Source organism: Cervus elaphus, chromosome 15 (genome assembly GCF_910594005.1).
Source record: "Cervus elaphus chromosome 15, mCerEla1.1, whole genome shotgun sequence".
Classification (NCBI taxonomy): domain Eukaryota; kingdom Metazoa; phylum Chordata; class Mammalia; order Artiodactyla; family Cervidae; genus Cervus; species Cervus elaphus.
The window spans coordinates 77,317,543-77,334,831 of record NC_057829.1 but is presented as its reverse complement, the minus strand read 5'-3'; the positions used below and the strand labels follow the sequence as shown (position 1 = coordinate 77,334,831).

General features: G+C 41.6%; 1 protein-coding gene across 23 annotated transcripts in view; it reads left to right on the top strand.

Annotated features, from left to right (window-relative positions):
- The window catches only part of ABLIM1 (actin binding LIM protein 1), a 322,565-nt gene that overhangs the window by 263,651 nt on the left and 41,625 nt on the right, over positions 1-17,289 (top strand). For 13 of the 23 annotated variants that reach the window (XM_043927043.1, XM_043927047.1, XM_043927038.1 and 10 more), the window contains exons 7-9: positions 4,376-4,463; positions 8,024-8,082; positions 11,263-11,346. In XM_043927043.1, coding sequence (XP_043782978.1) covers positions 4,376-4,463; positions 8,024-8,082; positions 11,263-11,346 — 231 coding nt within the window. The remainder of the gene's footprint in view (positions 1-4,375; positions 4,464-8,023; positions 8,083-11,262; positions 11,347-17,289) is intronic. The other 10 variants (XM_043927050.1, XM_043927046.1, XM_043927045.1 and 7 more) reach the window with 1 other exon arrangement.

Below are 17,289 nucleotides of genomic sequence, written 5' to 3'. Positions count from 1 at the left end.
CTCTGGTACTTTTCCTGGCCCTGACATAGGGCTTGTCTGAGAACTGTCATGTAAGAAGAAGTGAAACACATGTGGGGGTGGGGGGGCTCCCTTATCTTGAGCCCTAGACCCTGTGCCCTCCCCCACCCCACCCCCAAGCTTGCACTGCGGCACAGACTTTTGAACAGCTGTGTAACTGCCCTTCGATCCTGGCTCACTGTATTTCTTGACAGGTTGAGCATCATGGGATGAAGCAAGTACACAGGTCAAGACCGATGCCCCTGGAGTTACGTTGGCAGTGTTTCTCAGCTGTGCTTTTACTCATGACTTGCAGAGCAGAGCCCTGCCGCAGGGGCCCTGGCCGAACCTCCCACCCATCCTGTGTGATAGGTCATGTGATAGCTACCCCCCCGTGCCTGTCCCTGGGAAAGGGTGGCATCCATAGAGCCTTTTATCAGCACCCCAGACTGCATTAGCAAGGCTTCTTTATGTGTGTGGTCCTGGAACCACCTCTGTTCAGAGGCTTATTATGTTGTTTTCCTATTATTGTTGTATGCAGTACATCACAGCATTGTCAAAATGTCATTTGATCGTTCACCCAGCATCCCTGTGAGGTAGATACAGCAGTGAGGTACTCTATGGTGACTAGCTATGATACTAGTTAGGGACTCACGCTCCAGAGTCAGACCACCTGGGTTCACACCATGCCCCTTACCACTTTCTAGTTGTGTGACCAGAGACAAGTTTACTAAACCTCTCTAAGCCTCAGCTTTCTTATCTGGTGAGTAGGAAATAATAACCTCAAGAGGTTCTTGTGAAACAGATGCCTGAATGTTTATGAAGTATGGAGAACAGTGACTGACACAGAATCATCACAATAAAAATGTTCACTTTTATTGTCGCGTCTCTATCAACTTCATCATCTCTACAGTCGATTTTCCAAGAGTCTGTGGTTTGCCCAAGATCACATAATGACTCCAAGAGACAATGGACTCTTTTCTTCTTGGTTTTTATTTCCTTATTACACAGGAACATAAAAATGAATTCTTGTAAAAGATCAAAGCAATACAGAAACATATAAAGAAAGTTGTTAGGTTCCCACCTCTACTCTTTTCCTCTTTCTCCACAAGGAACCACAGAAAACTAATTGGCATGCATTGTCCCCACCTTCTCTCTGGACAGGACACACATATAAAATCAATGTAAATAAATATATATGTGTGTGTGTGTGTCTTCTTAGGCTTAAACAATCGTAACAGTGCCTGACTTATAGGACTGGTGGTCAGTGTTGGCAAAGGTGGGGCATGCCAGGAAATATACTAGTCCTCTCTCATCGGCTCCATGAGATAAATGCTATTATTTTACCCATTTTACACGTGTGGAAGTTAAGGTTAGAGAGAGTGTCACCTTCATAGGACCACATAGTGCTGAAACTGGATTTCAGTCCAGTCAGGCTTACCCAGTATCTCCACACTTTTGACCACAACTGTATGTGGCCGTATCATAGGTATTGTTTTTCTGTTTGAGTTTTTCCTCTTACTAATATTAGTTTGAACTCTTTCCATGTAAGTATATGTAGGTTTACTTCATCCTTTTAGTGGCTGCATATGAGTCAATATTTTGTTTCACCACTTTCTTATCAAGGCTTCTGTTTCCTTGTTCTTTGCCGTTGTAAATAATCCAACACCAAATATCCTTAATACTTTTGGACACAGGTGTGAGAATTTCTGTAGAGTGGCTTTACCAAGTGGAATTGTTCATCAGGGAGTAGTGCGCACACATTAAATTTAAATAAGTATTGCTTTCCAAAAAGAATTTTGCTCACTGACAGTATGTGAGAGGGCCTGATTCACATTAGTCTTTTTTTAATTGAATTATTTATTTATTTTTGGCTACACTGGGGTTTTGTTGCTACGCGCAGACTTTCTCTAGTTGCAGCGAGTGTGGGCTACTCTCTAGCTGGGTTGCACAGGCTTTTCATCGCGGTGGCTTCCCTTGTTGAAGAGCGTGGGCTCTGGAACACATGGGCTGCCGTGGTTGCCGCGCACAGGCTTAGTTGCCCCATAGCACGTGGAATCTTCTCAAACCAGGGATTGAACCTGTGTCCCCTGCATTGGCAGGTGGATTCTCAGCCACTGGACCACCAGTGAGGTCCCTCACCTTAGTCTTCTTTTCATCTTTGCCAGTTTTTTGAAGAACAATACTCTTTTTCTAAATTGTGTTTCCATGATTCCTGATGGGGTTGAGCTAATTCTTTACTTTCAGGGTAATCTACATTTCCTCCAGAAGTTGCCTTTTGCCTGTATTGCCATTTAGTTTTCATTGTAGATGCTTGTTGTGTATTTTGGATAATAATCTTTTATATTTTTCTGCATTTTTGTCTTCCATGTAAACTTATAAAATTGGCTTGTCAGTTTACATAAAAGAAACTCCTGTTTGTATTTTGATTGAGAACTTGTTGCATTCATAGGCTCATTTTAGATAATTTGGCAACTTCACGATATTTATTTTTTCCTTCCATAAATACCACATGTCTCTATTTAAGTCTTCCATCAGTTAAATTCGACTGTTTTCCTTGTGTAGATCTTGCATTGAAACATTTGTTTACAAATGGGAACCTGTTTTGTCATCACCTAGACTTAATTTGTATTGCTAATGAATAGAAAAACTTTTGGTTTTTACATATGTGTTAAATTTTTACCTAGCTACTTGACTGAACTCTTTTATTAGTGACCTTTGTGCTTATTTCTTGTTCTTGATCTATCACATTGGCTAGGAAAAACAGTGAAGAAAAACATTGGTGAAAGTGTACATCTCTGCCTGCTTCCTATCTTTAATGAGAATGTCTCTAACATTGAAGCACTAAATATGGTGGATCCAGTTTATCATCGTGCAGAAATTTCTATTGCTAGCTTACTGAGGGGGGTGCCTTTCACTGCAGACTACACCAGACTCCTGTCAAGGGGCCTTCATTGTTTCCTCTACATTTTCCTTGAGAATTCAGAGATGGTCCTCACTGCCTGGGACCTCCCAGTTTTGATCTCCCAGCATTAATCTCCCAGCTGACTCAACAGTGGTTAGCACTGAGTAATATTTGCTCTCTTCTTTGCTTCGCTCGCATTGGACCCTGGCTGGCCTAAGGCAAAGAGCCACTTTGTGTTAACATATCCTATACCCCTCCCCCCCAGATAAATAAATAATGCTGTATGGATAAGAACAAAATTCCACTTCTGGAACTTTCTGGCAGGCACCACTGAAAAGATTTCATTCCTGGCTTCTAGTTTTAAATAACTTCAACTTTTTTTCCCCACTGGGTTATCTTGAGTCGCTGACCACCATTTCACACTCCAGTGACCAAGTGGTTTCATAGTTTGTACAGGGGGGTGTGAGAAGGGAATCACCACCTGACCTCTGACTTCCTGTGGAGATTTCACGCAGGCACAGGGTGAAGCCATTTCTAACTCTAGGCTCTCAGCACTGCCTTGCGCACAGTTAATGCAAAAGAAGTGTTTTCACGGTTGACTGATGACATGATTTAATTGCAGAGTACATTTGATAATTTTTAGGTGGTGAGACTTTTTGCTGAAACTATGAACGAAAGGATTTCATTTTGTCAGGCATGTATTTGGAGCATGACTCTAATGTAACTTGGCACCTGTCTAGAGAATTGTCCCTGCGTCCAGTGACATTTCGCTTTGGGGAAGTCAACACCTCCTATGATGGCATCTGTCATATTTAAGAAAGTGACATGTCCATGAATAATGCAGAGCCGCCTCACTAAAATGCCTTCTTCAGAAAGCAATTAAAATGAGGCATTGGCGGAAGATTATTATAAGCAGCAGAGAAGCAGGTTTGGGCTCTTTCCGAAATTAAAAAGCAGTGGATGATATCTTTTACTGTGGTTTTCTCATCTTGATGTAAGCAGGGTAGATTATATTATTTTCATACCGTTTAGCTAGAAAAGTAAGGACCTGCTAAATAGGATCCTTTCTTTCTATGGCTTTAGTACAAACCAACATTGGCCTCCAACATCAATTTGGATGTTAATGTTTTTGAGGTGAACTTTTTGGGGAGATGGAGTGGACTCATGTCAGGCACGTGGTGTGTAATTGGCAACTCTCCAGGAGAGCCTAAGCCAAGATACAACTGGATGCCAGAAACCCTAAGAGGCGAGGCAGCCCCACGTGGCAAACACGAGCACTGATCTCTGAGCCCCTCATGGGGCCAATGCCATCGGCTTTAGCTTCTAGGGCTATTGAATGAGAAGTTTGGTCAGTCGGACAAGTATCTTTCCTGCCTTAGCTTTTTCTCTTTCCCTCAAATTGCCATGTCCACAGAAGAGGCTGGGAACAGTGCCCAGCAATAGACTGAACGTTTCCTACCTCTTCTCTTGCAGGCGGGTGACAAACATTACCACCCGAGTTGTGCACGATGCAGCAGATGCAACCAGATGTTCACAGAAGGAGAGGAAATGTATCTTCAAGGTAAGGTGGTCTGGGGAATGCGATAACCTCTCCCCACCCGGGGAGAGAAAACCATGCTATGTTTGTTTGTTTTTAGGAGAAGGAGGCATTTCATTAGCTGCAAGGCTACCCAGATCCCAAATGGATGTAGCCAAGTGTGACCTCATCAGTTAGTATTAATCAGCCAGGCAATTGACATGCTGGCAGTGAGCCCCTGAGGCTGTTAACAAACAAATGGATTGCTTATGGATGAATGGATTGAACTTGATGTTTGATGCCATGGAGATAAGGCAAGAGGAAAGATCAGCTAGGCCTCCCACCCAACCCCCAGGAATATGCTTGGGAAACAAAAGATCAAAAGAGGAAATGAATGTCTAGAAATGTTACATACTGGATGGTTATAATACTTGGTTTTTTCTCACTTCACTATCCTGGGAGAAGGATTTTGGGGGGCCTCCCAGTATGCTCTTATCCAGGCTTTTAGGAAGAAGAAAATCTCATACTTGGTGAATTACATCACAGATGTACTTCATCCCATGAAGATGAGATAGCTGTCATAGTGAAAGAGAGAAGGACAGAAGTGAGAGAGAACACACCCAAAGTTCCTGACAGAGAAATTGAGAAGTTTCTGGTGCCAAGGAAGTGCTCATTACCAGAGGGCCATTCAATTTTTTTTAATGAAAATAATTTTGAGAAATTTTCCCAGAGTACAGCTATGATTAGCTTTTATCTCCTCTAAAATTCTGAAGCTTTTCCGAGAGTTTTAGGGAAGGAGTCTCCTCCAGTCAAACAGTACCATCTGTGTGAGCATTTTACTATTTTTAGCAGGAAAGAGTCATTAAATAGACAAGGGCTGATCAGCAAAATTAGCAAGAATATAAGAGCTATTGCTTGTTCAGTTTGCTAATTACTGGTTCTCATCGGCCTTTGCATGTCATTTCTTCATCTCTGCACGTAACACTATGTGTAGTTTTAATGAATGGTTTGCTTTGCTCTTGATTTTTGTTTTTACGAAACTAAGAAAAGTCTCCAGAAACGATTCTTGAATATTAGATCAAAGCTTTGGCTACTCTCCCCTTAAAGAACGCTAGCTGTATGAGAAATTGACAACCCAGACATCCTTTTTAGCTTTAGAATGATTTCTCTGAAAAAATTACAGTAGAAAATCTCACTGAATTTTAAAGGGCCTGATGAAGGCAAGTGACAAGCCCCAAATCTGTGGCCTCATATGGGCTTTATATGACACGTTTTCCCCCAGGATAAACTGTGAATCCTTGGGAGCAATAGACAGGTGTCACTTTACATGTTCAGCATGGAGCAGATTTATTCTTCACTTGGTCTCTAGCCTGTGTTTTAGATCTGAATGTGTCAGTTACACCACTCACCATCAAAGACCCAAGAGTGTCCGTCACCCCAAGAGTGTCTGCTGAGAACTGAGACTCAGGGCTCTGGGTGCACCTCTGTATGTTCACATAGTTCTGCAAGCTGAGTAAAGAGGGTGATTTCAGGCTGTACGTGAGTACAGCACATTCATGCTACAGATAAACAACCCTGGTAATCTGGGCTACGTTCTGAATTCGAGCATCGTTGTAAATCTCTCCTGGAGTTGGGCTTTGGGGTTCTTTGTCTGTGCTCTCGGCACATCCTTGAACAATGAGCAGTTTCATCTTCCCCAGCATCTCATGTTCTCTCTGGCTCACATTCCCTGTGTGTCTGACCTCTGGAGGACAGTTCCATGCCTTGTACACCCCTAGTGTTCTGGGCCAGGATGTCCATTCAGTAGAACCTCTACAGTGCACCCTGCTCCTGCTTCCAGCCCTGTTGCCCACCCTACCTCCCCCCAGCTCTCCACATTAAGAGGATTTCTGTGCTTTGAAGCCAGCCTCAGAGTAAAAGCCAGTGCTAAGTGGACTATGTGTCTGTCTGGCTTTGGTTTGATTTTTTGGCCCTGGGTTAAGCGAGATAGAAATGACTGCTAAATAGGGATTAAAGTATTATTCTGATATAAAATGTATTTACACTGTCATCAATTTAATAGTATTTTTAGCTCAGTGGTGTAAAATAATTCAAGAGTTATTTTAATTTGATAGCTTTCCAGGAGAGAAAGAGTTCAACAGTGAAATGTAAAACATAAAATATTCATACAGAGACTCTTATTAAATTTATATCATTGACATTGTCCTGCACAGACAACCTCATGACTTTTAACAATTTAAAGGTAGCCATTTTAAACCTGAAAGCTACATTATTTTCATCTTAACTCAGGATATAGTTTAGTGACCAGAACTGAGAAGAATGTGCCAAATGAGCATCATTGGCATTGGCTATCATTTTGAAAGTGGAATAAATTTACAAGTTTAGGCAAAAAAATTGCTTTCAACTTAGTAACTATTTGCTTAAGTCTTTTAAAGTCCCTCTTCAGATTCTTCCACCATTCCCACATTTGAACACATTCTTGCGTGAACATAGGACTTACATATAGACCTTAGCCATGAATTACATACATTGTATACCTAGGGAAAAAAAAAAAAATCACATAGGCAGGCACTGAATTCTTATAAGAAAAGAGCTTTCTATTGGATATAAGTGTTTTGCTTAGTTCTGTGATACTGGTACCATCCAAGAAAGCGCCTTAAATTCCTATGAAGTGAGGCATTGACCCAGGACCAGAAAACAACACTTTAGTAGTAACTTCACTAGTTTAAAAGTGAAGACCTTTTAAAGTTAACTAAAAGGTTAAAAGTTAAAGGGAAAAAAAAAGAAAAAGAAAAAAAAAAAAGTTAAAGGAAAACTTGTGGATTTGTAATGTAAGTTTCAAACTTTCTGCTAGTTGGATCGATTTCCTGTGTCTGTGTAGGTAACTGTATAATTGAAGCAACAAAAAAAAATTTGGTGAGTTTTGCTTCTGGATATAGATGATCTGGTTTGACTTTATTGCCCTCATCTAAATTGGTTGGTTGTTTTGATGTTATGTAAACATGGCTTATGGCTTAAATTTCTGAAATTAAAAGTAGATATTGGTAAAAAAAAAAAAAAAAAGTAGATATTGGTAAGTACACAGACATTACTTTTAAAGGATAATGAAGGTGAAAAGTGAAACTTAGTTGCTAGGTCATGTCCGACTCTTTGCAATCCCATGGACTGTAGCCTGCCAGGCTCCTCTGCCCCTGGAATTCTCCAGGCAAGTATACTGGAGTGGGTAGCCTGACCTTCTCCAGGGGATCTTCCCAACCCAGGGATTGAACCCCAGTCTCCCACATTGCAGGCAGATTCTTTACCATCTGAGCCACCAGGAAAGTCCCCAAAGGATAATGATAGCATTTGAAAAAAAAAGAAAAAACCACTGCCCAGTTGAGAACTAAATGTCTCTTTCATCAAAACACTCTTGTGCCAAATGAGTGGTCTCTGTGGTCTAGGATTATGACTGTTACAGAACAAGCTCAGATTAGATGCAGAAAACTCACCTGGAATTTGAGCTATCATGATTCACTTAGGCACAGGGCCTCTCTCAGAAGTTCTGTATATTAGGACTGTGGCTGCTTTCCATTTCCTTTATTCTCAGATGTGTATTGTCTTTCCAGGTTCTACCGTTTGGCATCCCGACTGTAAGCAATCAACCAAGACGGAGGAAAAGCTGCGGGTAAGGAAAGCTTTGGCACTGTGATGCCAGGTGTACTTGCTGACCATTGTGTTTGTGGTCACTGATTCTTGGGACTGCAGTTTGGGTGAAATTGCTTCTTATGACTTTTTTTTCCCCTTCGATCACAGACCAAGTAGAAAGGCCATTTGGCTAGAAAAAGGTTTCCTCCTACCTTCCGTTGATAGTGATTCTTGTTTCAAATGCTTGTGTTAGACAAAATAAACCTTGCTTCATGAATCAGTTTCTTAGGAAAGCATTCAAGGGGAAAAGTCAAGTTCTAGGTCCAACATCTGATGACCTCCTCACCAGAGTTTTTTTGTACTTCATCCATCACATCCCTCAGTCCAAATTCTGCGGCCATTGCTCAGCTCTTGCTGCATTTCATTCACCTCAAATCCAACTTCAGCAAGTAGCCTCCATCTCCAAAAGCTGATGATTTGTTAGACAAAAACTTTTGGGGAAAACCATGACGAGCTCAGATGAGTCAATGGGAACAAATGTTCTTGATTGTTTTTGTAACTGAAACCTTAGGTAACATCAAAATATTTTCAAAACTCCCTGGAACATGGATCACATAGAGGATAGACTCTTATCTCTAACCTGTTTTTCCTTTCTTTCCTTTGGTTTAAGTCATCTTACTTTGTTCTCAGATCACCACCAGGAGAAGATATTCTACCTGTTTCAGAAGCAAAGAGCTGTACACAGTTGCAAGGCCGTGATCATAATCTGTTTCTTTCTCAGATGCCCCCAGTTTTTCACTTGGGCCGTGAAGTATTTTTCAGAGCAGTAGTCTGACTAGACCCCAGTCCACAGTCCCTCCATTTAACTACCTTAGTGGTCCCCTTCGAAATAGCTGGGCTACACCACCTGGTGTTTCAGGGAAAAGAAAGGCCGAGATTTATTTTGGAAGCCATGCTATAGATGAGATGGTTAGGTAGCATGACCAACTCAATGGACATGAGTTTGAGCAAACTGCGGGAGATAGTGAAAGACAGGGAAGCCTGGTATGCTGCAATTCATGGGGTCACAAAGAGTCGGACACGACTTAGCAACTGAACAACAATATTCTAGAATGTGGAATCATTTCTTCTTGATCTGCCATTAGCAGGCACAAGAAGCTATATATGTGATCCCCAGCAGTGACACAGCTGCTCCATCAATGTGGCCTGATCACTAACGTGTCAATTGTGAAGGAGTGACTTGGCTTCAGAGAAATGATTATCAGGAACTACCCCGCCCCCTTTTTTTTTGGCCTGCCACCCCTGGGAATGACAGCTCTTATTTTCATTTTTCAATATCTTTTCTTCATTCTCAGTGAAGCTCTTATCTGCCTAGAAGGTCTATTTCATTTGCTTTTTTTTTTTTCCAACTGGCATCTGTAAGATCAGATGGAGATATTTTGTCATTTGCATAACTTAGAAACTTGTCCCTTGCCTATGACTCTGAATAAAAATGGATGTCTTAAAATTCAGTTAATATGAGCAGACTTTAAGTGGAGGGGGAAAAAATCACTTTTTTCTCAAAATGATGGAGTAAAGACCAGACAAACTGGAGAGGAACTTGTTCACCAATATTAGGATGATTTGATCCCTGTTTCGACATAGAACTTCAGCTTGAGCATGTGTACCTAACCCTCTCATCTGTCAGTCAGACAGGTGCACACTGGAAGTTGCCAAACTCTGGGATTTTTGATGACTTGTGGATGCTTTGAAGTGGGTTATCGTTATAAAATACTGACACCTTAAAGATAGTACTTATTGTCACTTTAATCATAGGAATGTAAAATTGAGTGTATAACTTGCAGATGCCATCCCCAAACCACCCAAGTGGCTAGTGGTCTGCACTATCTTGACAGTCTTGCCCTCAGTTGTTGAATAATCATTTTTATTTCATCCCTGATGAAGTCTTCTGGGAGACAAAGAGAGGAATGCTAACCCAGACTGAATGGAATGTGTCTTTTCTCAGTAACGATTGCTTGAGTTTGCAGATTGTGTTACTAATATGATTAAAAAAAAAAAAAACCCTCTCGATCGCATCTTGATGGAACTCTTTGGATAAGATTATGAAAACAACTAGTGAGATACTTCCACTCATTCTGGCCAAGAGGGGCTGTAGTTTTTTCTTTCTTTAGTGAAACTTTCTTCTCCTAAAGCTAGCGTTTACCACTTGGGAGGTCAGGCTGGCCCCCAGCTCACTCACCCAGTAGTAAGGATGATGTACCTCTAAGGAGACGAGGTTCTGACACACCCCAAGTGGGGTACATGTTGACGCTGGTGGGTTTTAAAAGAGGCTAGATTTTGAAGAAGGAACAACTCTTGTGCTCTCTTAAGGGTGTGTCTATGGAGGACAGCCTTGAGCCAGGATTTTCAGGCCTTTTTCCCGGTGTCACATCAGTGCAGTTACCATAGCAAAATGAAAATGTTTTAAGGATCTTTCAACAACCCCACTGAGTAATCCACATTCTCCAGATTTCAAGAACTTGTGGGGTGTTTGTAATAACAGAGTCTCAAGAACATCTGTCAATGGCTTCATTGGCTTCTAACTCTTCATATGTAAGAATATTTTGGCCAAAATAAATGGAAAGGAACGATGGGGAGGGGGGAAGCTTGGAACATAGGTAAATATACCGTAATGTGAAGACCAGTTAGGGAATTCCCTGGAAGTCCTGTTGTTAGGACTCGGCACTTTTACTGCCGAAGGCATGGATTCAATCGCTGATTAGATTCAATCGCTGACTGGAGAACTAAGATCCTATAAGCCACGTGGCATGGCCAAAAAGAAAGCAAATGAAGACCAGTTACTATGCTTTCAACATGGACCTTAAAAATACACACGCCCTACCCCCGACTAAAGTAATTCCACATCGTTGTTGTTGTCGTTTAGTTGCTCAGTTGTGTCCAGCTCTTTGCGACCCCATGCACTGTAGCCCACCAGGCTCCTCTGTCCGTGGGGTTTCCCAGGCACGAATACTGCAGTGGGTTGCCATATCCTCCTCCAGGGGACCTTCCCAACCCAGTCTCCTCCATTGGCAGGCGGGTTCTTTACCACTGAGCCACCAGGGAAAACCCGATGTCACTTATCACTTATCAAATTAGTTTTCCTAAAGGTTTTTTTTGGATAGTGTTTCTGAATCGAGGCTGTTTCTTTCTTCACTCTTCCCTTTTTCATGTTTCACGGCAGCCACCAAACACCCGTCGGTCTCCGTCTGATTTCTTTTATCCCAAAAGTCTGATTCGACGCGTAGGACGGTCCCCGTGTCTGCAGGTTGGCACTGTGTCTGAGCCGAGGCTCGGGGCCACTGTGCTGGGCCCCAGGCTTCTGTCGCTTTTCCTCCCCTCGCTGCTTTCCCCACATAACTTCTGGGCTCCCGTAGAGGCAGATGCTTTTTCTCACCCCACGGAGTGCATCTCACATTCTGATTCCGGCTGTTTCCTGCTCTAGGCAATGTTTTCATTTAGCGTGGTGACTGACGCATTGTCTTCAGGACAACGAGCACATTGGAAACCACTGTTTCCATCCTGTGCTCACACATTTGTTCGCTGAACAAATATTTGCCAAGTACCCAGGTACAGTAAGGAAGAAAAGACAGGTACATAATTATTAAAAGATATTGAAACATATTACAGCGTATGGATCGTAAAGATCAAGGCAGGTCAGGTGAGGGGAAGGGGCTCAAGGGGTGCTTCCTGGGAGAAGTGGTCTTTAAGTTGAGTTTTGGAGGCTGGATGGGATTTGAACCCATAGAGATGTGATGAGAAAGGGGTGGGCCTGATGAAAAGAGCAACAGAAGCGTGGAGTCGGGGAAATGCAGTATTTGGGGAAGGAGAGGTTTGGCTCGAGGAAGGAGTGGCGAAGTGGAAAAGAAAACAAATAAGACTAGCTACAGCTCTGCAGAGGCAAGGAACTGACATATACTCTCAATGGCCGTCCTTAGAATCCCTGCCAAGTAGCTGTCCTGATTTCCATCTTACAGATGGAAAGACTGAGACCATCATAGTGAACTAACTCCCCCAGAGTTCTCCCAGCGGTAAGTGGAAGAGCTGAGATCAGAGCTCGGGTCTCTCTGATCCCGTAAGCCATGTTCTTTCCACTGTCCTACAAGGGAAGAGTGAGAGAGAGACCTGGGAAGACACGAAGAGGAGAGCATGAAATACTGGCCAAGTCTGATGGTGTCTAAGGAGGAGACAGGGTGTAAGGGCGGCACCGTCTTTCCAGAGCATCCTCTGGAACCTGGGAGAGTCCTCAGCCAGCTCTCCAGATGAGCAGTGAGGCAGGAGACTGTGTTCCCTGCGCACGCTTGACCTTCTTTCGGGGTTTCTTAGAATCAGTTGAAACCTTGGCCTGTTAAGTTACAAGTGACTTTCCATGGTGCCAGCTCTGTCCAGATGAAACCCATTGTGTAGCTGTGTTGACACTCAGGGTTGCAACACAGCTCTTTAGTCTGGGCTTGATGCCTGTGCCTGTTTTCTCCGCCTGCCAGAATTGCACTATGGCCCAGGAGAGCCTGGGTTTGGGTCTGCTTTCATTAAAGCTGCACCTTCTTTCTTTAAATGATTTGAAAGATAGTTAGCAGTACAGTTTCAGAGGGGAAAGAAACCTTTTAGACATCAACCCCTGAAGTTTCTCTACCTACAGAGTGAAGTCAGTCCAAGGTGTTGCAGGTCAAAAGGAGCAACACTTAACTGTAGATTCCAGGCCCCGAGTGTATTGCTTTGGCCTGTGATGCTGGGTTACATTCAACTTATATTTGTCATATAATATTCATCTATCTTACACCTTTGGCTCAAGCAGCAGAGTTTCACATACAGTTAACATAGAGTGTCCTGAATCCAGAGGAATGGCCAGAAATTATTCCCATTGCAAGTGAGTACTTAGAATTAGTACCTACTTGGCAAGAAATTGCTTTTTCAATAGCTTTTGGTTTTTCCCCCGAAAGTATGCTTTATAACTCAAATAGTGTTTTATTTTGTTAGCCTGAGGCTATTGCCAAGTGATTCACTTTCATGACTTTAAGAAAAATACCACCCAGCAATCCCACTTCTGGGCATACACACTGAGGAAACCAGATCTGAAAGAGACACGTGCACCCCAATGTTCATCGCAGCACTGTTTATAATAGCCAGGACATGGAAGCAACCTAGATGCCCATCAGCAGATGAATGGATAAGGAAGCTGTGGTATATATACACCATGGAATATTACTCAGCCATTAAAAAGAATTCATTTGAACCAGTCCTAATGAGATGGATGAAGCTGGAGCCCATTATACAGAGTGAAGTAAGCCAGAAAGATAAAGAACATTACAGCATACTAACAGATATATATGGAATTTAGAAAGGTGATAACGATAACCCTATATGCAAAACAGAAGAAGAGACACAGAAATACAGAACAGACTTTTGAACATTGTGGGAGAATGTGAGGGTAGGATATTTCAAAAGAACAGCATGTATACTATCTATGGTGAAACAGATCACCAGCCCAGGTGGGATGCATGAGACAAGTGCTCCGGCCTGGTGCACTGGGAAGACCCAGAGGAATCGGGTGGAGAGGGAGGGGGGATCGGGATTGGGAATACATGTAAATCCATGGCTGATTCATATCAATGTATGACAAAACCCACTGGAAAAAAAAAAAAAAAAAAGAAAAATACCATCAACTGTGAAATATTTTTGGTCTTCTCCAGACCGTTAAATTTAAGAGATGTGGGCATCTTGAGAAGTGGTCGGCTGGTGAAGAGAGAGAAAAAGAAAAGAAAGAGAGAAAGAGGTTTATTTTGGAAATCCTTCTCTCTTCTATCCTGTTGTTAAACATGGATCTAATTCCCATTATCGAGTCTTAAATATTAATAAAGTTAACTGTAACCCTGTCACAGAAAGGTATAAATCACTTGGGACCTGGCAGAGAAAATGGGCCATTTGACAAGCTCTTGCTTCACCTGTTGGCCATCAAGACTTACCAAAACCTTCGAGAAGCCTGAAAATGCCAAAGCAATTCTCAAGCCACCCAGATATTTTGATCTTTTAAATACTGTTGATTACAGCAGTTCATTTCACCGGATAATATCAAGCACCTTTAGTGTTAGATAAACTGTACCCCTTGCAGGGACTTTCAGCACTTCATGCCCTGGAAATAAGCCTGGTTTTATTGCGGAGGAAAATCATTTTATTTTTTATTTTCTGAAATCTCCGCTTATTTCTTCTTGTTGAGTTACAGGTAAAAGAAAATGGTGAGGGAAAAAATTACTAATTTGGCCAAAAAGTTCATTCAAGTTTTTCCACAAGATGTTATGGAAAAAAACCCAAACAAACTTTTTGGCCAGCCCAATAGAATGACCTAAGAAAAATATATTTTGGTTTTGCTTACTTGGAAGAGTTTTATAAGAAAAGCAAATTTTGTCTATAGGTAAAGGTCGGTAATTCATTATAAACAAACCACACGATATTCCCAGGACCAAGTTTGTAGAAATCTGGAGTGGATCACTTGCTTTCATTCTAAAATGGGGCTTCTGTGCTGTGCCTTTGGAGGCTAACGCATGAATGGCTGCCATCCAAATTGGGCATGAGTTTTTTTTCTCTTCTGAAACTAACATTCACTGTATTATAACATATGCACTTGCAAACCCATAATATACCAAACAAATACTGTGTGTCTATTTCTGCAAAGGAGCTAATTAGAGGCTGTAAGTATATCTAGAACAAGGAAATAATGCTGATGGTTACTGTTTTATTAATGTTGCCACCAGACATACCACTTTATTCCCAGCTTTCTCTCTTTTCAGATATTTATTCCTTTTGGTGTGTCTTTACAATTCATCAGAATGTATAGGTGTTAAGATTTATCCCGCACAGGCAAGGAGGACTCTTGACCATAGTAAAGGCTAATGGCGATTGCACACCTGGTTCCAGAGAAGATACTGTGCTTTCACTACTCAGGGCACAGGTTCGATCCCTGATCGGGGAACTAAGATCCTGCAAGCTGGTGGGGAAGCCAAAACTAAGCCAAAAATAAAAGCAAAAACAAACAAAAAACTGAAAGGAGCTCCTCTTTTGACTTAGCAGTGAGTATTTAATATGTGCAGATTTGTTAAAAATATTCCTTCTTCTGCAGCTGTTATCACCTCCTTGTCTGGTGAACTTCGACAAAAACCCAAGGCAGGTACTGTCAACCTTAGCAGCACTTCGTATAAGGTGTCAGCTGCCTTATATGGGTAGTGGTCCTGTAGGTGCTCATACGACCTCTCTGATCTGGGGTCCAGTTGCCTGTAGTTCTCTCCCTTCTTAGAGCATGGCTTCGGATGAATGCAGACTAGGTGAGCATAGTTGTTACTCCCCAGCTCCTGCGGGGTGAGGGGAGGTCTGGGGCAAGAGGGCTCTCCAGCTCTCCCCTTCTAAGAAGGGACCAGATGTGTGGGGCGGCCCACAATTGGAAATAAGCGAAAATGTCATTTCTCTGGTTAATTTCCTGGCAAAGCTCCGGTAAGTGTTTTTAATGGTAAACATTTTAAGATGGATGAGAGCTGGGGAATTTCTTCAGTGTAATTTTCACCCTGTGATTATGCCTTCTGAAGTGTGGACAGGTGGACAAAGTCAAGGGGTAAGGGAAATAGCGAGTGAAATGTAGTTAGAGAGTTTTTTTAAAGTTTTGCACAGAAAACAAAAAGATGTGCATTTTTAAAGCATCTACGATTAGTGGTCAAATGTCATTTTTTTCTCTTTCCTGTTGAAATGAACTACTAGTCTGGTGAGACCTCTCTTTGTTGATTACTTTTTTTCCTTCAAGGAAAAATAAAAAGGCTTTTTGAAACTGAAAGTAGGTATGTGAAGGTGTACTGGAGAAATAAACGTAAAATTAGACACTTTCTTTATGAAAGTGTTTTTCTTGCATGAGCCACATACAACTAGAAGGTTCTTACTGGAGAATCCTTTTCTCTTGTTGCCAAAATGAGGATTAAAGGCTAATCTTGTTGGCAAAGTCCTTTGAAAGATCACAGACTGTTTATAATCCTTCTTATATCTACCTTGCTTTTCCCATGCTTTCCTCTACCTTCCCACCCCCCAAAGATGGCATCAAAAGAAAAAACTGAATTTTTCCAACTGTGCTTTCAAATTGTATTTTTCTGTAAGGCATGAAAGAAAAAGTGAGAATAAGTAGATTGCATATGCTTTAACAGCTTCATCATAGGTCTATAGGGTTTTTTTTTTCCCCTCTATAGAACAGAAGTGGGAAAATCTTTGGGGATAAATATTTGGAATTATCTTCATTTATAATATAGGCAAGAGGGTAATTGTGTCTATCACAGCTCTTATAGAGAATTCCAGAGACAAAGCCTGTTGACTCATTTGGGTTCTTGATTTAATTTGGTGAATCACTGTTGTGAACTTGGTTATCTGAATGGGAAGAAACAGTAATTTAGATGAAATAATTGCACGTAAAGATCGTCTGTGGAAATATGGATTATCTGTAACTTTGTTACCACCCGAAGAGGTGACACTAGAATTAAGTTAATGATAAAGAAGAAACTGTCAGTGGGATTTGAAAGAGGGAAAACATGTCAGGAAGCTGTTGCTTTTGAGGTTAAGATGAGCCTTAATTTTGAGTGTGTGGATATGAGCTGTCATGTCAGAAGACAGCTCTGTGCCTTTTGATGTTGAAGGCCATCAAACACTATTAGCAAGTTGTGTATTAATTAGGGGGGAAACACAGCTAGAAGAAAAGGGGGACTTCAATGATAAACAAGATGTTCATTTAAAATTCAGCATGTTTCTTTTCTTTCTTGTTTTAAACTACTCTCAAATTACATTTGCATTTAGGTCTTAAACCATTTGGGTTTCTTTTGTCATATGATGTAATATTAGGAATTGGCTCTTTTTAAATTAACACTTTAAAACACAGAGAAAATGCAACATGTTTAGAAGTCTAGATGTTTAGAAATTGAAATGTAAAATTCTAAATATTCAAGATTCAAACTCAAAAATAATAGTCCCACTTTTAGGAGTAAGTTTTTTTATCTTCACAAGAGAGAGACCGCTGACCTCTGCTGGTTGAGCAAATACACCACCATGGGGGCCATTAGGAACTGTGGCATAAGTGGACCATCTCCGTGGACCATTTAACTCGGAGCACAGTTCCCGAGGGAGCAGACCAGGAGCTTTCCTGGCGGATCAGACAGGCCTGAGCAAGCTCTCTGCCATCCATCATGGAAGG